The 19562-nt window shown below is 43.9% G+C and overlaps 2 protein-coding genes across 4 annotated transcripts in view; both read right to left on the bottom strand.

The window, feature by feature from the left end:
- TCTN2 (tectonic family member 2) overlaps positions 1-17301 on the bottom strand; it is a 32773-nt gene extending 15472 nt beyond the window's left edge. The window contains exons 1-10 of one of the 3 annotated variants that reach the window (XM_049866315.1): positions 17044-17301; positions 16760-16867; positions 16355-16431; positions 14372-14567; positions 11994-12062; positions 8483-8583; positions 4999-5138; positions 3186-3312; positions 1765-1906; positions 783-848 (exon numbers count right to left, since the gene is read on the bottom strand). In XM_049866315.1, coding sequence (XP_049722272.1) covers positions 783-848; positions 1765-1906; positions 3186-3312; positions 4999-5138; positions 8483-8583; positions 11994-12062; positions 14372-14567; positions 16355-16431; positions 16760-16867; positions 17044-17122 — 1105 coding nt within the window. In that variant the 5' untranslated portion in view covers positions 17123-17301. Of the gene's footprint in view, positions 1-782; positions 849-1764; positions 1907-3185; positions 3313-4938; positions 5139-8482; positions 8584-11993; positions 12063-14371; positions 14568-16354; positions 16432-16759; positions 16868-17043 lie in introns of all 3 variants that reach the window. The other 2 variants (XM_049866313.1, XM_049866316.1) reach the window with 2 other exon arrangements.
- Positions 8590-11984, bottom strand: LOC126065813 (uncharacterized). The gene is made up of 2 exons (XM_049866317.1): positions 9678-11984; positions 8590-9647 (listed from the first exon to the last, which is right to left on the bottom strand). Exons 1-2 carry the CDS (start codon positions 10065-10067, stop codon positions 9096-9098), a joined length of 942 nt encoding a protein of 313 aa, XP_049722274.1. The 5' UTR covers positions 10068-11984; the 3' UTR covers positions 8590-9095.
- Positions 17302-19562: the final 2261 nt, after the last annotated feature.

Raw genomic sequence — 19562 nt, forward strand, 5'->3', positions numbered from 1 at the left:
GACTCCCGACACAGCCTCCTCAGGGAAGCCTTCCCTGGTCCCACCAAACAGGGGTCAGCTGCCTCCTCTACACCATCCCAGTGCCCTGAACGAAGTCTCCCCCATTTATTTCAGGATCCCCAGCGCCTGGCTCATAGCCTAACATGGGGTACATGCTTGGTAAAGTGCTTGTTAAATTAAAAATTACATAATGTCAGCTCCATAACTGCACAGCCTGCTCTCTAGTTCACTACTTATCATAGGCACACTACTAATACTTGAGGAATGAATGAATAAACTCCAGGAACTGCAGTACGTTGTAAAGAGACACAAATAGCATCTTACATTAGAAATAGAAGTCCTGGCAGTATCAGCGAAACCCTACGTGGCTTACTTGGCCACATCACAATTGTAAAGTTTACTGATCAAAAAAAAGAGAAAGCAGGAGGTAAAAATGCTGCATCCTAGAGAATTCTTCCACCTAAATGAAAAGCATGTAAGCAAAGGTGCCCAGACCCTGAGAACTAGCAGGAACTCACACAATCCAGCCCTACCTATTTGTGGGTAAGGAATCCGAAGCCCAGGACTGTGTGGAAACTGACTCAGGTCACAGAAGTGACATGAGCCAGAGCAAGAGTCATAACTGAGGAACAAATGGAATGGTAGCAGGCTTTCTTTCTCATTGTTGTGAACCTCTTGAAATTATTAATAAAAATATATTTAACTCCAGGGCTACACATTGCTTGCAAGAAATGACATACAGACTTCAGTAGAAATGATATGAAAGTATAACACGGAAATACCTGTAATGGTGATGAATTTGTCTAGGTCAGCTGCTTCCTCATAGGTTACTTTTGGTGTAACTATGCCTAAAAAGATACATAAGTTAACTTCCGCAGGCCCACACGGCCTGACGTGACCACACTTACTTACTCAAAGAGAAAGCTCATCCAGCAAATTTGGTAACCGCACCTACCCTATGTACCAATTACAAAACTCTCCCCAACACCATCCAATGGGATCCCCACTACTCTTGGCATCTAATTACAAGTGAGGAGGAGGAAAACCCTAAAAGTCAGTGATAATAATCGGGAGAACCACTGTCATGTGAGAATACAGTTCCTCAGAAAGTTCAATTACCATATGAACCACCAATTTCAGTTTCTAAAGAAGTAAAAACAAGTATTCAAACAAAGGTGGAAACAATGTAAATGAATGTCCATCAACTGAAGAATGAGTAAACAAAACGTGGTCTGTCCACCCAATGGTGTATTAGTCAGCCACAAAAAGGAATGAAGCACTGTTACATGCCACCGCACGGAAGAACCTTGAAAACATCACGCTAAGTGAAAGACGCCAGACACAAGGGACCGTGTGTTGTATGGCTCTATGTCTGTGAATTATCCAGAACAGGCAAGTCCACAGAGACAGAAGGAAGATTAGTGGTTGACAGAGACTGGGAGAAGGGATTAGTGGGAAGTGACCACTAATGGGTATGAGGCTCCTTTGGGGTGATAAGTATCATCTGGAACTAGATAGAGCTGGTGGTTGCAAAACAGTGAATATACTAAATGCCACTGAACTGTACATTTTAAAATGGTTTTATGTTATGTGAAGTTTACCTCAACTATAAAGGAAGAACTAATGTGGAACCTGCTGTCTTGTGGAACTGGAATTTTTCCAGAGACAATTTCTTCCTCAACAGGCAGCTGAAATTATCCTCAAGAGATCACAGTTTATCTTAATGCTGGGGCCTGTGTTTTTCTTCTAACAATTATCACATACCTCCTATTGCGCCATTTTTGATCTTCACATTGCGAATACCATCTTGTTCTTGGCGTATTTCCAAATCTGTAACGCATTTGACATCAAAATTCTGAAGGAATGCCACGGGGGCATTCTGCATACATTGCCCAGCCAAGGACACCTGAGGGTAAGGAAAACCCAACAGATTTAGGGCCCCTCTTCCCATCATAAAAAACAGACCGGTCTCCTAAAAGTCTTCTCTCTGTAGCCTGATCCTACTGCTGGCTTAGTTTCAACAATGGCTAGTCCACTGACCAGTCGAGCAACCATAGTTTCTAGTGTGCTAACCAATAATTTGCTGAACAATCTGGGAGCCACCAGTGGGAGAGTCACAATAAATACTATGTAATACAAGACCAAACGAAAATCCCTCACCCTGCCCGACGTCTGACTTTAGAGCGACGTGATTATATTCAACTTCATTTTCTCTCCCTTACCTCAGCAAGAATTTTTTAGCACCCTAAAAATGAAATTGTATGAAGAATAAGAAAAATGGTTCAGGCTCCCATGTTTTCTTCCCATAGATATTTTTTTCTCATAATTTTGATCCTGAACAATTAAGATTTCCCATAAAACTCTGTAGTCTTAAAACATTTTTCAAAATTCTGGAATGTTATATTTATAGCTTCCTAGAAATCAGCTGTTAAACTAACAGAAGCAAAGAATGATAGTTACGTACTTAAATGAAAATTTATAGAAAACCTGTCGGTTCTATTTGTAAGTTCACTCTGAAATTTAGCAAAGACAGTGATTAATTTCACAATGACTATTTAAAAAAAAAAAATCCAGAGTATAAACAGTTGAGTACACAGGCAGCCCCTAAGAGAGAAACAAGTAGCTTAGGGAGAGGTTTTAAAACAGCAATAGGAGTTCAATGAACAATATCGTTGTCGTTAGCTGCCTTATGGCAGCCCCACATGTGCAGAGTAACTGTGCTCCGTAGGGTTTTCAAGGCCGTGACCTTTCAGAGCAGATCACCAGGCCTGCCTCCCAAGGCAACGCTGGGTGGGTTCAATCCATCAACCTTTTGGCTAGTAGTTGAGCATTTAACCCTTTGTGCCTCCCAGAGAACCATAAATTAACAATAAACCCAAACCAACCCACTACTGCTGAGTCAATTCCAACTCATAGTGACCCTCTAGGACAGAGTAGAACTACCCTATAAGGTTTCCAAGGCTGTAAGTCTTTACAGAAGCAGACTGCCACATCTTTCTCCCAAGGAGTGGCTGGTGGTTTCCAACCACTGACCTCGTGATTCTGACTCATAGCAACTCTATACGACACAGTAGCCAAACTACTGCGCCGCCAGGGATCTCTACATTAACAATAAAAAAAATTATTATTATTATTTTTCTTTTTTTTAAGCGAAGGCTCTAGCACATTAAAACCGAAGTTGGTACCTGTGGAATAGTGAAATAGGCTTTATCTACAGTCATAATTGGATCTCCTTGTTTGTAACCAAAGTCTGATAAGTCCTTTAGATCAGTATGCAGATATATTCCAAAAGCAGAGTCTTGTTTAAGGGAACTGAAATCAGTAAGAAAGACCATCATTAATACTTCCAGCTAGCATCTTCTAAAACACAATTCATCTTTTACATATGTTTTTTACTTTTTTAAATTACAAAAGTAGTATTTTGGTGGTGTGAAATTTCAACAATAGAGAACTGAAAATACAGAAAGCTAAAGTCCCCCATGAGCCCACCATTCCCTCCCTCACCACAGAAAAATCACTATTAACAGTACAATCAATTTCTTTTAAATGAAGCACAGTTCTTTCAGATACCTAACTCAAAATAAACTCACTGACCCAGTGCACAGGATGCAATAAATAGTTGTGAATAAATGACTTTAAAAAACTACAATCATTGTCTGATATTTGCTCTAAATTAATGTAGCAAAAAACTCATTGCTGTCGAGTCCATTCTGACTCCCAGCAACCCTACAGGACAAAGGAGAACTGCCCCATAGGGTCTCCAGGCTGTAATCTTTATAGAAGGAGCCCTGGTGCCACAGTGGTTAAGCACTTGGCTGTTAACCAAAAGGTCAGTGGTTGGAACCCACCAACCATCCATGGGAGAGAAAGATGTGGCAGTCTGCTTTGATAAAGACTGCAGTGTTAGAAACCCTACAGGGCAGTTCCACTCTGTCCTATAGATTAGCTATGAGTTGGAATCGACTCAACAGCAAAGAGTTTGGGTATTTTTAGCTCCGAATCTTTATGGAAGCAGGCTGTCACATCTTTCTCAGGTGGAGCGGCTGGTGGGTTTGAACCACCAACCTTTCAGTTAGCAGCTGAGCATTTAACCACTGTGCCACCAGGGATCCTTAATTTAGCAAACCAAAACCAACCCACTGCCATCAAGTCAATTCTCACTCAGCAGCCCTACAGGACAGAGCAGAACCGCCCCACAGGGTTCCCAAGGCTGTAAATCTTTTACGGAAGCAGACTGCCACATCTTTCTGCCAAGGAGTAACTGGTGGGTTTGAGCCACCAACCTTTTGGTTAGCAACTGAGCACTTTAACCACTGTGCTACGACAGCTTCTTAATCTAGCAAAAAACAAACCATACCCACTGCCATCAAGTCAATTCTGACTCATAGTGACTCTCTACAACACAGTAGAACTGCCCCATAAGGTTTCCCAGGAGCAGCTGGTGGATTCGAACTGCCAACCTTTTGGTTAGCAGCCAAACACTTAAGCACTATGCCACCAGGGAAATCTAGCAAAGGGGAGGTTAAATAGATGAAACAAGGTGAGTGGTACGCTGAAAATTGTTGAAGCTAGGTAATGTGGCATGAGGGTTCATCATACTATTCTTCTCACTATTTTACTACTGTTTTCTCTACGTTTTGATTGTTTGAACATTTTCATATTGCAAAGGGCTTTTAATTAAAATAAAATATAAGGCAAAAATCAGTTAATATCAAAATATTACTCCACTAGACAATGGCATCCAGCATTTAAGTAGCAGAGAATTATTAAGGGAAATTAAACTGAAAAGTAAAGAAAGAAAATTTTGAACTACAATCTAGAATTGAATACTTTAAGCAAGGAAAGTCTGATGAGGTCCCCATGACAGAGGGACTGGACGTGGGACCTCCCTGGCACAGAAGAACAAGGCCCTGTAACGGCCTGTGACGTGGCACTCACACAGCGCCGTGGTAGAAGTAACCGAGAAAGGGCGAGTTGGTGAGGGGAGACTGCACGCACAGGAAGGGGAACCAGTCGGGGACGTGGTGTGCTGTCTTCGCTGCTGAGCAAAGCTGATCAAAAGGAGGGCTGACGTTTCCTCCAAACACGCCGGTAAAGCAGGACTGTCTGAAGAGTTCTCTTGAGTGTGACGAGCACTCCTTGAAAGAGAATGCAAAAGGGCAGTGAGAAGACAACAGCTCCACTGTGCCAGCCAAGCTCTCCTGGCGTGCGAGGAGGACTTTTACAACGCCTGGGACCTGGGACACAGCAAAGGCAGAAGGATACGAACTCTCTGGGGCTGGCAGGATGCCACCGAGTAAATGAGAAACAAAGGCAATCTCTGTCTAGTCTAAAAGTGCTTTGTGCCCGTGAGAAGCGAACCGGTTCTAGGATTTCTTTAGTCAGTTCCCTAAGGAGCCTCCAAGTCGGCATCTCTGCCTTTAAGGGAAACAGCACTACTGGGGACTTAAGATCAGCCCACCTAAAACCATACTAGGCAAAAAGATGGGGCAGAGTAGACCCCAACCGGGTAATAAACTTCCTCTTTTAATTGTCATCACCCTTCAAACCCCTAGCCCAGAAAAGCCTAAGGACGTTTAGAACTAAGGCACACAGTCCCACCTGCCACAAGAACCCTAGAGGCCCTCAAGAATTTACTTTATTCATTTATTCATCCACATTCTTCCGTGTTTTACAAAGGACTGTTACTGTTAACTGCTGTAGGATAGGCCCCCAATTCGTGACAACCCCACGCTCGACCAAACTACAAGCTGCCCGTTCCTATAATCAGCTGCAGACCAGACCATTGTGACTCCTAGGGTTCTCACTGGCCGATTTTCAGGAGTAGGTCTCCAGGCCTTTCTTCCTAGTCCGCCTTAGTCTGGAAGCTCCACTGAAACCTATGCAGCATCACAGCAACATGCCAGCCTCCGCAGACAGGGGGTGGCCGCTCATGAGGTGCACTGGCTGGGGACTGAACCTGGGTCTCCCTCACGGAAGGCGGAATTCTACCACTGAACCGCCACTGCCCCCAGATAAATGACTAAGAGTGTGAAGAGTTAAATCCTTTGTTACTGATGGTAGAAAAATAAGTGATCTATCATTTTAACCAAGAACAATTCAAATTTAAAAATACTAGGGTACAAACTGAAGCCCTAGTGGCATAGTGGTGAAGAGCTTAGACACGAACCAAAAAGTTGGCAGTTCAAATCCGCTGGCCGATCCTTGGAAACCTTATAGCTCAGTTCTAGTCTATACTGCAGGGTCACTGTGAGTCGGAATTGACTCAACATCAATGAGGTTTGGGGTTTTTTTTGTTTTGTTTTGTTTTTTAATGTATAATTTGATAGTAATAAATTGCAGTTATCTGCAGACTTCACTGACCCAGACTACTCCTTGATGGGAGGGGTTGACACTGTGGTAAATGGCACAACAAACATAAAATCAGTTAGAAACAGGAAATGGCAATTGCGGTCTAGACGGAAGAGGGAGAGAACATCATTTTGACATTTCTATTGGTATCTCAACTAGGTTTATGGTATGCCTTACTTTTTAATCAACTATAATTGTGTAAGTATCATCAGTAAATGTGGACCCCAAACTTTCTTGCCTGTTTTGTAACACCAATCATGACATAACCGCACTCATCCAAAAATGGGGGTTTCTTCGGTGCCAGTGGAGTGCCTGGATGGCACAAATGGTTAACACGCGCTCAGCCGCTAACTGAAAAGTTGGAGGTTCAAGTCCACCCAGAGGTGCTTTGGAAGAAAGGCCTAGTGATCTACTTCTGAGAAGTCAGTCACTGAAAACCACGGTTCTCTCTGACACACGTGGGGTTGCCAAGAGTCAGAACGGACTCGGCGGCAGCTGGTACCAGTACCAGACGCAAGTAAATGTACCACTTTTATATCTTGATTTCTCTTAAATCTAAATAAGGATTAAAAATATGTATTTGACCTTGGATTAGGCAGCAGTTTCTGAGATATAACATCAAAACCACATGCAACAAAGAAAAAAAAGGCTAAACTGGACTCATGGAAATGAAAAACTTATGTACGTCAAAAGACACCATCCAGAAAATGAAGACAACTCAGGGACGGGAGAAATGTTCTACAAATCATATACTGGGTAACGGATTTGTATTTACAATATATGAAGAACTTTTACAACTCAATAATAAAAAGACAAATAATCTGCTTAAAAAACAGACAGAAGATTTGACTAGACATTTGTCCAAAGAAGATATATGAATGGCCAAAGAGCACATGAATGGATGCTCAACATCACGAGCAAAACACAAAACAAAACCACAATGAGATGCTGACTGGGTTACAATCAAAAAGACAGATTATAGCGGGGTTGGTGAGGATGTGGTGGAACTGGCACCCTCATCCACTGCTGGTGGGGATGTAAAATGGTGCAGCCACTTCAGGAACCAATCTGGCAGTGCCTCAAAGGCTAAACGCAGGCTTAGCCCGTGACTCAGCAATTCCACTCCTAGGTGGGTAACCAAGAGAAAGGAGAAGGTACGTCCATACAAAAACTGTATGTGACTGTTCACAGCAACATTGTTCACAACGGCCAAAGTGCAGAAATAACCCAAATGTCTATCAGCTGATGAATAAATATGATGCGATATATGCATATGTATGGACGATACACACATACACATATACACATGCATAAATATATATATATATTAGAAGCCGTGGTGGTACAGTGGTTAACAGCTGGGTTGCTAACCAAAAGGTCAGCAGTTTGAATTCACCAGGCACTCCTTGGAAACCCTATGGGGCAGTTCTACCCTGTCCTGTAGGTCAATATGAGTTGAAATTGACTCGACGGCAACAGGGTTTTTTCTTTTCCGTATGTATACATGTATGTATGTATATGTATATTATGTATCACAGAATATTATTTGGCCATAAAAAGGAGTGACATTCTGACACATGCTACGACGTGGATGAACCCTGAAAACACGATTCTCAGTGAAAGAAGCCAGTTTCAAAAGGCCACATCAACATGATCCCACTTATACACAATGCCCAGAACAGGCAAATCAGTTGAGCCAGAAAGCAGACTGGTGGTCGCCAGGGGCTGGGAATGGCAGTGGCCACAAATGGGTACAAATGGGGTGATAAAACTGTTCTAAAATTAGATTGTGGGGATATCTGCACAATTCTGTAAATATAGTAAAAATCATTGGAAAAAAAGGTGTATTTTCTTTCCTTTTTAGATTCTCTAAATGACTTCTAAGTAAGATTAAAATAATCCTCTCAGTGTAGTTTCTGTAATTACTTTTCTCAAAGAAATCCACCTTTTTTCCCTCCCATAAACTAGACTGACAACGCTATACAAGAATACACTCTATTTGAATAACATGATATGTAACCTCACTTTCGAAAGCCCATTCTTTAAAAGGCTGCTGACGGGAAATTGCTGGTGCTCTTCCCCTGCTATCAGGTGGCACAGCTCCTGGGCCCAATAATCAGAGAGAACGTACCTGGTCACAGCAGCAGCGAACATCACAGGCCCCGGCTGTCAGATTACAAGGACAAGGACCAAGGGGCTGATAGACCTGGTTAGGAATAACAGTCATGTTCTCTGAAAAGTACAAACAACAGAAAAGTTCAGCAAGGAAACTCTGACAAAGCTCTGCCATGCGTTCGACATCCAAAAGACAGTGGGATCATTTGTTTTCCATCTCACTGTACCGAATATATCAAATATTACACCCTAAGATGGGCTGTGCTTATAACATATCAAATACCTATGTCTACTACATCCACAGAGAGGTAAATAAAAACCCACAAACAAAAAAATACCCTGGTTAGAACAAAGCCAAGAAGCCACAGTTCATCTTGAAGATACTCAACTGACTTAAAGTTACAAGTTAGCATGGGTTTCACGCACTCAACTTCTACTTCAATGTACTGAACGATCCTTTCCTAAGATGGATGGATATTAGGCATTTACACCTTCAAATTCATTGCCTCTTCTAGCAGATAAAACTGAAGCCATGGTGACATTTCAGACTGCTGATTTGGAAACCATCTGACCACAAGATCATATTATGTTGCCTGTTTGTCCTCAAGTTCCTAACGCACTCTGGTCTGTTAGGAGCTATGCTGTGATACAATGAGACACAGAGCTGTGCCTGATGACACAATGAGACACAGAGCTGTGCCTGATGATACAATGAGACACAGAGCTGTGCCTGATAGTACAATGAGACACAGACCTGTGCCCTGATGATACAATGAGACAAAGAGCTGTGCCTGGTGATACAATGAGACACAGAGCTGTGCCTGATGACACAATGAGACACGGAGCTGTGCCTGATAGTACAATGAGACACAGACCTGGGCCCTGATGATACAGTGAGACACAGGGCTGTGCCCTGATGACACGGTGAGACACAGGGCTATGTCCTGATGATACAATGAGACACAGACCTGTGCCTGATGATACAATGAGACACAGACCTGTGCCCTGATGATACGGTGAGACACAGGGCTGTGCCCTGATGACACGGTGAGACACAGGGCTGTGTCCTGATGATACAATGAGACACAGAGCTGTGCCTGATTATACAATGAGACACAGAGCTGTGCCTGATGATACAATGAGACACAGAGCTGTGCCTGATGACACAATGAGACACAGAGCTGTGCCTGATAGTACAATGAGACACAGACCTGTGCCCTGATGATACAATGAGACAAAGAGCTGTGCCTGATGATACAATGAGACACAGAGCTGTGCCTGATGACACAATGAGACAAAGAGCTGTGCCTGATGACACAATGAGACATGGAGCTGTGCCTGATAGTACAATGAGACACAGACCTGTGCCCTGATGATACAGTGAGACACAGGGCTGTGCCCTGATGACACGGTGAGACACAGGGCTGTGTCCTGATGATACAATGAGACACAGACCTGTGCCTGATGGTACAATGAGACACAGAGCTGTGCCTGATGCTACAATGAGACACAGAGCTGCACCCTGATGATACAGTGAGATGCAGAGCTGTGCTGTGATACAATGAGGCACAGAGCTGTGCCCTGATGATACAATGAGACATAGAGCTGTGTCTGATGACACAATGAGACACAGAGCTGTACCCCGATGATACAGTGAGACACAGAGCTGTGCCCTGATGATACAGGGATGCAGAGCTGTGCTTTGATACACTGAGACACAGAGCTGTGCCGTGATACAATGAGACACAGAGCTGTACCCTGATGATACAGTGAGACACAGAGCTGTGCCTGACAATACGATGAGACACAGAGCTGTACCCTGATGATACAGTGGGACACAGAGCGTGCCTGATGACACAATGCGACAGAGTTGTGCCCCGATGATACAATGCGACACAGAGCTGTACCCTGATGATACAGTGAGACAGAGCTGTGCCCTGATGATACAATGAGACACAGAGCTGTACCCTGATGATACATTGAGACAAAGAGCTGTGCCTGATGATACAATGTGACACAGAGCTGTGCCCTGATGATACAGTGAGATGCAGAGCTGTGCTGTGATACAATGAGACACATAGCTGTGCTGATGACACAATGAGACATAGAGCTGTGTTGTGATACAATGAGACACAGGGCTTAGGCTGGCCTAGGTTGGGGTCAGGGAGGACTATCTGGCACAGCTGGTGGTTGACTTGAGCCTAGTAAGAACTGGGAGGAAGAAAGGAGGTAAGGAAAGGGGAATGCATTGCAGGCAGAGAAAACAACATGAACTGGGCTGAGGCTGGGACGCTGTACATTTAAAGAGTTCCCAACCAAGGGGTTCTGATGACTAGCCAGGTTCAAGAACTTGCCACAGATAAAAAGCGGCTTCTCGGAGTTTCAAACAGAAGGCCAAGGAGGTGAATGGACAGACAGAACGCTTTGGTAGCAGAGGGTGGGGAGGATTTGAGCAGGACAAGGCTAGAAGCAAAGAAACCAGTTCAGGGGAAGATGTGGTAATTCAAGAGACAGATGGATAATATAAATGGAGGCAAGAGAGAGTGTGTATCATATACTTAAAGAAGTAAAATTCAGCAGGGCTTATTGCTTATAACACTTCAAGGTGTTAAGAGTTTTCTGGACTCATTTCCCTTTGGAAAAAGAATAAGTTACAAACGTTTCAGCCTCTCAACTCATGATTCAAAAGATGTAATGCTTCTAGTTTCTCTAGAAATAATTCATCAGATAAAAGTTTCATACTCAGCCATGCAGGGAAGTGAAGTCCTGAATCATGCTGCAACATGGATAAACCTTGAAATACATCAATCATAAAAGGACAAATATTGTATAATTCCGCTTATGTGAAACAGGCAGATGTACAGAGACCAAAGTTCGTGAGCGTTTACCAGGACAGGGAGCAGGGGAGCCATTCCTTAGGGGCACCTACTTCCTGTCAGCACTGGTAGAAGAACTTAGAAAAGGACAGTGGTGATGGGTACACAACATGATGAACGGAACCACTGTCACCAAATGGTATGTGTAAAATTTGTTGGATTGCCGAATGTTTTATTACATATGTTTTTTACAACAATAAGGAAAAAAAAAGTTGTTTTTTTTTTTAAAGTTTCAATTTGCTGAATTTTACTTTTGTCCTAGGATTCAGTACATATTGGGAAACTATCCAGTGATTATTTGTTTAAACTCTATGTAACAGCTAACTTTAATGATATGTTAATTCAAACATCTAAAGAACAACTAATTCTATATACTATATACTGAAACTATAAGATAGTAAAACCCTAGCATGTCCATGCAATCAGGGAGAAAGGAGACTCGTGTAACTGATCATGTCACAAGGGTAGGGGTTGGACCCTCAGTGTAATCAAACCTGTGTGGTACATGCAAGGCATTTCAGACTAGGGTTTTACTATGTAACATCTGCACAGATGTTGGTGTATCCATCTCTACGTCTCGTACGTCGTCTGCTAACCACTTCAGACGACACATTCTAAGAGGCTGTGCTGCTACCTAGGCATGCCACATACCTGCTGTCTGTCCTTCCATCCTTTTCCTTGTTCTGATCTCTGTCTGCTTGGCTGCAAAATTTTTCATGCCTTCATGGGGTCAGAGTGGACATCTCATAATTACTAATATACAAAGATTCTCGTTTTCTTCAGTTTGACTATGTGTACAAAGGCATTCTGAAATATCACCTAAATATATTCAAGTATATATTCAAATGTATCTGAATGTATATACAAATATTACCTAAATATATTCAAGCCATTGCTTTGAACGGCATTAAAAAAAAAAAACACCCAAACCCGCTGCTGTCAAGTTGATTCTGACTCATAGCAACCCTACAGGACAAAGCATACTGCCCCACAGGGTTTCCAAGGAACAGCTGGTGGATTCAAACCGCCAACCTTTCTATTTAGCAGCTGTGGCTCACCGTAGCTCTTGACCACCGAGTCACCAGGGCTCCATCTGAGCGGTATGGCTACATTAATCCCAACAGCAGCTCCTCCTGACGACAACCTGGCCATCTGCTCCCGTAAAGATTACAGCCTAGGAAACCCTACATGGCAGTTCTACTCCATCCCATGGGGTTGCTGCAGGTCGGAATCATCTCCGCAGCACCCAACAACAACAGGTTTTTTAAGCACCCACTGAAAAATTTTTTTGTCTATTTTGAACTCTCAGCATTAGAAAATTTATTTTTCTTTTGAAAAAAAAAAGTTTAACTTTTTAAATAGGTAATATACTTACATGGTTAAAAGAAATCAAAAAGATATTAAAACTGGGATGTGATAAAAGTCCTTGCTCTCAGCTCCTGCCTCCTCCCACAGCACCCTAACCGGGTAGCACGCTGTTAGCTTCTGGGATACCCTTCCAGAATCTTTCCATGCAAATATAAATACATGTTCTTATTTCTGCCTCCTCTGTAACAAAAGACAGCGTACTCTACGTACCTATCGGCACTTGTTTTCTTTCACTTAACAACATATACTGGGAATCATCCCACGTAAGGATACAGAGGACACGATACTCCATCGGATGGTCGTGTCCAAACTTATTTAATCCACTGAAACTTCCAAAACCGCGAGGAGGAACGCAGCTAGGGGACTGTGACAAACAAGGGAAGTGACAGCAGGAGTCTGAAAGTGAGGGGCCTGTGCTACTGAAAGGGATAAAGTCTCTCCCTCCATCTCAGTGGACTGTAAAGGCAAGAGATGCTAGAGTCTGCTGCAGGGGACAGAGAACATGACAAAACGCGGGACGTACTGAAGCAATATCTCAACACAGGCATGTCTACCTTGGCGGTCTTTTGTTCTTAGAACATGACCATTATGTGAAATGGGGGACTGTAAAAACCGTGTTTTCGTGTCCAAAGGTACATACGCAGTGATATTTGCTGTAGTGCTAGTTGCACCAAACAGCTGGAAAGACTTCAGTTCCACCAGGAAGAGGCTGGTTAAATAAATGATGGTACGTCCACACAATGCAATACCACGCAGCTGTTAGCTCACGATCTCAAAATTATAATGATGTGAAAGAAAAAAACAATAGATGAACCTCGAAAACATTCTGTTAAGTGAAAGAAGCCAGACACATAAGGCCATGTATCATATAATCCTGCTTACATGAACTATTCAGAATGGGCAAATGCATAAGGACGAAATTTAGATGAGAGATGACCAGGGTCTAGGGGAGGGAGTAATGGGGAGCTCTTGCCTAACAAGCACAGAGTTTCTGTTTGGGGTGATGAAAAGCTTTGGAAATAGATAGTGGCAATGGTTGTACAACATTGTGAATGTCAGCAATGCCACTGAGCCGTACACTTCAAAGTGATAAAGATAGCAAATTTTTTATTACATCTATTTTACCACAATAAAAATAAAACAAACACCTGCCAAGGTACAGAACAGTGTGAATTGTGTGTTATGACTGCATTTTTTAAAAAAGAGGAGACACATGCTTTTACAGGTGTAAGTTAGCAGGCCACCTCTAGGAAGAGGCGCTGACAATCAAAAACTGCCACGGAAAAACTGCTGTTGTCCTATAAATTCTATGAATTTTCTACAAATTCATGAGTCTTTCCACTCCATTTTTTTAAAGACTGAGTCCCAGAAATCAATACATAGAAATAAACGTGCTCATTTACATTTTACCTTCTCCCAAAGAACTGACAGCAGATTACAAAGACGCAAGCAGTCAAGCAAGGCAAAATAAATCTTAATTAAGCAAAATGGTACAAAGTGAGAACTTTTAAAATAAGAAACTAAACGAAAGGTAAATTAGGTTTAGCAGAGCAAGACACTCACTGGCCTGAGATCAAGTCTGCAAGCCACACGGCCGTATGCTTAGAATCAAACAGATAATGTTTTACTTGGATGTTTTGATGGTCAAAGTCCTTACTTGCCTGACGCATTACGGGCCAGGGAAGAGTTGGCATAAATTTCGACTTGAATGAGTAAATGTGCTGAGCAGGATGAGCCGTGAGACGCTGACACCAGGAGGGTCTGGACGAGACATGGAGACGCTGAGAGGGAATTCGTCTCATTAGCGGAACAGCGCTCCACATCCGTCTTCAGCCTCACTGTCACTTCCAACATGTTCTGAAAAGGAAAGAGTGCTGTACTTTCAGAGTGACTCAGACGGCAGCTATAATAACAAGAGCAAAAAAAAAAACTACAGCAGACAAAAGAAAAGCTCAATAAAAGCACACATCAGCCTCAGTTTACTTTATAAAAGAGGAATTACGTACAAAGATGAAATAATTCTGTACATTTTTATCCTGTAATTCTATGACAAAGGAGCCCAGGAAGCTCAGTGGTTAAGCACCAGCTGTTAACTGAAAGGTTGATAGTTCAAACCCACCAACTGCTCCGTGCAGAAAAGACCTGGGAACCTGCTTCCGTGAAGATTACTAACTAATCCATTCCCCACGAGTGAATTCCAAGGGAGAAAGATGTGGCAGTCCGCTTCCGTAAAGAATTTACAGCCTTGATAACCCCATGGTGCAGTTCTAGTCTGTCTTACAGCATCACCATGAGTTCGATCGACTCGATGGTGGTGGGTTTAGAATCTTTAAGGAAGCACACTGCCACATCTTTCTTCCGCAGAGCAGCGGGTGGGTTTGAACTGTGGACCTTTTTACTAGCAGCTGAGCACTTTAACCATTGTCCCACCAAGGCTCTTCCATAAAGATTACAACCTAGGAATCCTATGGGCAGTTCTGCTCTGTCTTACTATAGCGTCACTATGAGTCTGAATCTACTCAATGGCACCCAACAACAACAAAGAAGTCCTGACTCCTAATCCTCAGTTTAACATAAAAGCAAGTAACTTTTGGATACTTACAGAAAGCTGAACACAGGTCTGATTAATTAGTTCAGTTTGTCAAGCACCGTTCTAATTTATCATTCTACCAGCGGAAGATTAAATATGAAGAAAACTCCATGAAGACTGACGCCAATTGATCTCATTAGAATGACTATGAACAAGTCAACTAAATCGTTCATTCCTCGAGGCAAGCAGAGTTTGTCTTTCTCATCCTTATATCTCCAGAGTTGATGCCTTGCACTTAGTGTGCACTCAATAAACACTTATTAAATGGAAGGTATTTAATGCCTCCACACTCAAGGGTCCTTAAATGCAAGCAGAGTTAGACAAAGCCAGTGGTTCTGAAACTCTTTGAGCCACAGACACATTTGACAATCTGACAGAAACTGGGAGACTCACACATAAATTCACAGTTTCAGAGGGTTCACACACTCCTCGAAACTCATCTAAACCCACTGACGACAAGCTGATTCCTACTCACGATGACCCTGTAGGACAAAGTAGAACTGCCTGACATGGTTTCCAAAGCTGTAATCTTTATGGAAACAGGCTGCCACATCTTCTTCCTGCAGAGGGGCTGGCAGGTACAAACTGCCGACCTTTTGGTTAGCAGCCAAGGCCTTAACCACGACACCACCAGGTTGGTGGTTCGAACCCAACCAGGAACACTATGGACAAAAGCCTAGAGATCTGCAACTTGTCTAAGGATCCTAACTCAAGGATAAGAAACTCTGGACTGGTTGTTTGTCTATCAGATCTGACAGCCTAAAATCTCATGACAGTTCTACCAGAAACCAGGTGCATTCCAGGTGATTCCGACTCATGGTGCTCCCATGTGTGCCAGAGTAGAACTGCACTCCATGGGGTTTTCAACAGCTATTTTTTCGGAGTAGATTGCCAAGTTTTTCTTCCCTGGCACCTCTGGGTAGACTCAAATCTCCAAACTTTCTCTTAGCAGCATGTTAGCAGCTGTATCTTGTCAAATCAAGAGAAAGCGCTGCAGAAACACTAAATGTGTACCTCTCCAAATGCTGCAGGGAAGTTGTACTTCTGATCTTACCATACTGGGAGTCACAGTCAAACTCCAGTCTTCTGTCTCATTGCTGGGCAAGCCACAAGTGGGAACCGGCAATATTCCTAAGGGAGAGAAGCTGTGTGATCTTCGGGTAGGTAACAACCTCTGTGAACTTCAGTTTCCCCATTTGCCAAATAGGGCTAAAACAGTGATGCCTATGAAGCACATAGGAAGAGCTCAAAAAATGCCAGCTGTTATTATTTCAGGCTTTCTTTTACCAAACCTATTGGAGGTCCTTTCTGGCATTCACGAGCGCCCTCCTCCCCATCTCTACTTTGTAGAAGACAGACAGAGGCAAGAGACGCAGATGATACCACACAGCAGGGCTCCTTCGGAAGCCTGGATCTGGCCCACCCTCGCCCTCACCACACGAAGGGCTGTACTCTTTACCCATCTCGTCCTGAAGCAGAGCCAGGGACACGGTCACATTCTCGGTACCTCCAACCAGAGCCGCGCTGACCGCAGGGCCGGACATGCGGATGACGGGAGGGATGAAAACTAGGCAGGAGGACGGACAGGGACGGGTTAGTAGTTGGAGTCACTGCCTAAGGTGTGCGTGGTGGTCTCTTTGGTGGCTGTGTCTTCCAGAAGACCCCCGAGGAGACCCAGTTTGGCCCTTTACACCCCTCTTCCCTCAGCCCCCGCCCCTGCAGGTCCCTTCTCGCCCTACACACCCAGGTCCCCCCACAGCGGCTTCCCCATGCTCTGCAGAAGGAGCCCCAAGAGGACAGAGGCGGGCGGCGGAAGGCGCATTCTTTGGGGCTCGCGGGGCGCTCACGCCAGAACCGCGCTGGCCTTAGAATTCGTGACTGCAGGGGACGCGAAAGCCCGGGGTCCGCTACCCCGCCGCCGCCATCTTGTCAAGCGAATACCCGGAGCTATGGCAACCGCCAATCGGGCGCCGGCCAGGCGCAGCAACGGGCTGCGATTGGACCAGCTGCCAAAGAGCCCGGCCGCGCGCCTGCGCACTCCGACCCCGCCCACGTGGCCTGCACATCCTTTTTCGGGCTTGACTCTAAAACATCACAGGACTGGAAGGAGAACGCGTCCGCTTTTAAAACTGGAATTTCCCCTACCCTGCAGTTAATGCAACCACGCTGCAAGAGCGAGCCTACAGGCATCGGCTTCTAAACAAAAAGGGTAGGAATTGCTATTTGATAAACTTATTTATGCAGAATTTTAGGGGAGACAGGTCGTGAGGCTCCAGTGCTGTAATTGTGCAGGACTGTTGGGTTGTTTATCATCGTTCTCAGTTTTTTGAAGAGCTTTCTAAGAGTGTCTTGAAGAGCTCTCAGCACTCTGAAAGGTGGAGCTAATCAAAAAACACCAAGTTTTGCCCCGCAAAGGACAGATACAAAAGCATCAGAATTCTGCCTTAAAAAACATTGTCTTAGGACGACAGCCCTCAAACATCTCGAGTGAATATAGTTCTGCGACGAGTGCAGGCTGCGAGGTCACGCTGCCTGGTTTGTGGTTTGGACTCCCCCACCCCCAACTAATATTCTCTAACTGGTGAGTAACTTTGGGTGAAAATGGTGAATTTTCCTATTGAAAAAACAATAGGTGGCAGTGCCAGGGACAAGCTTGGTGTGTTCAAGGAGCAGCTAGGCCAGTGGGACTGGCAGTGATGAGACAAGGCCATAAGAAAGGAAGGTGAGGAGGGAGCCAAGGATGAGATCAGGAAGGGTCTTAAAGCCAGGCTAATCCAAAAACCAAACTAGCTGCCATCCTGGCGACCCCATGTGTCACAGTAAAGGGTTTTCAATGGCTGATTTTTTGTAAGCAGATCACCAGGCCTTTCTTCCTAGGCACCTCTCGTTGTTGTTGTTGTGTGCCTGTGAATCACTTCCGACTCACAGCAACCATATGTACAACAGAAGAAGGCACTGCCTGGTCCTGCATCACCCTCATAACCGTTGCTGTTTCAGCCCATTGTTGCAGCCACTGTGCACCTCTTGGTGGGTCCAAACTGCTGACATTTTGATTAGTAGCACAGCCTTAGCCATTTATGCCCTCCAGAGACTCCAAGGTACAGGATTCCTCTTTCTTCCTTTTGGTTGCAATGAGCTATTAGGCAGAAGGCACCAATGGTGAAATTACTGTGGCTCTCCAGGGCATCACATTCAAAAGGAAGTTATCCATAAGAAAAAAAGGTATTTTTTAAATACAAAAATAAAAATCAGGAGGACATTATGCTGAGTGAAGTAAGTCAATCACAAAAGGACAAATACTGTTATGAGACCGTAACTGTAAAACCTCATGAGAAGGTTTACACACAAAAAGAAACAATCTTTGATGGCTACAAGAGAGGGGATTGGTGGGGATGGAAAAGGGTAAGACAGTACACAATACTGGGGAAGCCAGCACAACTGGTCCAAGGCAGGGTCACAGAAGCTCCATAGACACATCCAAACTCCCTAAGGGATGGAACTGCTGGACTGAGGGCTGTGGGGACCATGGTCTCAGGTGACATTTAGCTCAATTGACATAACATAATTTATAAAGAAAATGTTCTATGTTCTACTTTGGTGAGTAGCGCCTGGGGTCTTAAAAGACTGTGAGTGGCCACCTAGGATATTCCACTGGTCTCACTCCTTCGGGACCAAGGAAGAATCAAGAAAACTAACGACACAAGGAAAAGATTAGTCCAAAGGACTAATGGACCACATCTACTACAGCCTCCACCAGACTGAGTCCTGTACAACTAAATGGTGCCAGGCTACCACCACTGACTGCTCTGACAAGGATCCCAATAGAGGGTCCCAGACACAGCTAGAGAAAAATGTAGAGCAAAATTCTAACTCAAAAAGAAAGACCAGACTTACGCCTGACAGAGACTGGAGAAACCCCGAGAGTCTGGCCCCCCTGACACCCTTTCAGCTCAGTAATGAAGTCACTCCTGAGGTTCACTCTTCAGCCAAAGATTGGACAGACCCATAAAACAAGGCGAAAGGGGCACACCAGTCCAGGGGCAGTGACTAGGAGGCAGGAGGGAACAGGAAAGCTGGTAATAGGGAACCCAAGGTTGAAAAAGGGGAGTGTTGACATGTTGTGGGCTTGTTAACTAATGTCATAGTACAATGCCTATACTGACTGTTTAATGAGAAACTAGATTGTTCTGTAAACCTTCACCTAAAGTACAATAAAAATTGAAAGAAAAAAAAAAGAATGTTATTAAAAATCAACTATCAGA

The sequence above is a fragment of the Elephas maximus genome, chromosome 22 (assembly GCF_024166365.1).
Source record: "Elephas maximus indicus isolate mEleMax1 chromosome 22, mEleMax1 primary haplotype, whole genome shotgun sequence".
NCBI lineage: Eukaryota > Metazoa > Chordata > Mammalia > Proboscidea > Elephantidae > Elephas > Elephas maximus.

What these genes read in the sequence shown, in the direction of transcription:
- LOC126065813 (XM_049866317.1), bottom strand. Translation starts at nt 10,067, where the DNA reads ATGTCTCATTGTATCATCAGGGCACAGCTCTGTGCCTCATTGTATCAC. An exon ending in ATTGTATCATCAGGGCACAG is followed by an intron (nt 9,648 to 9,677) that starts GTCTGTGTCTCA and finishes TATCAGGCACAG; the next exon opens with CTCTGTGTCTCATTGTGTCA.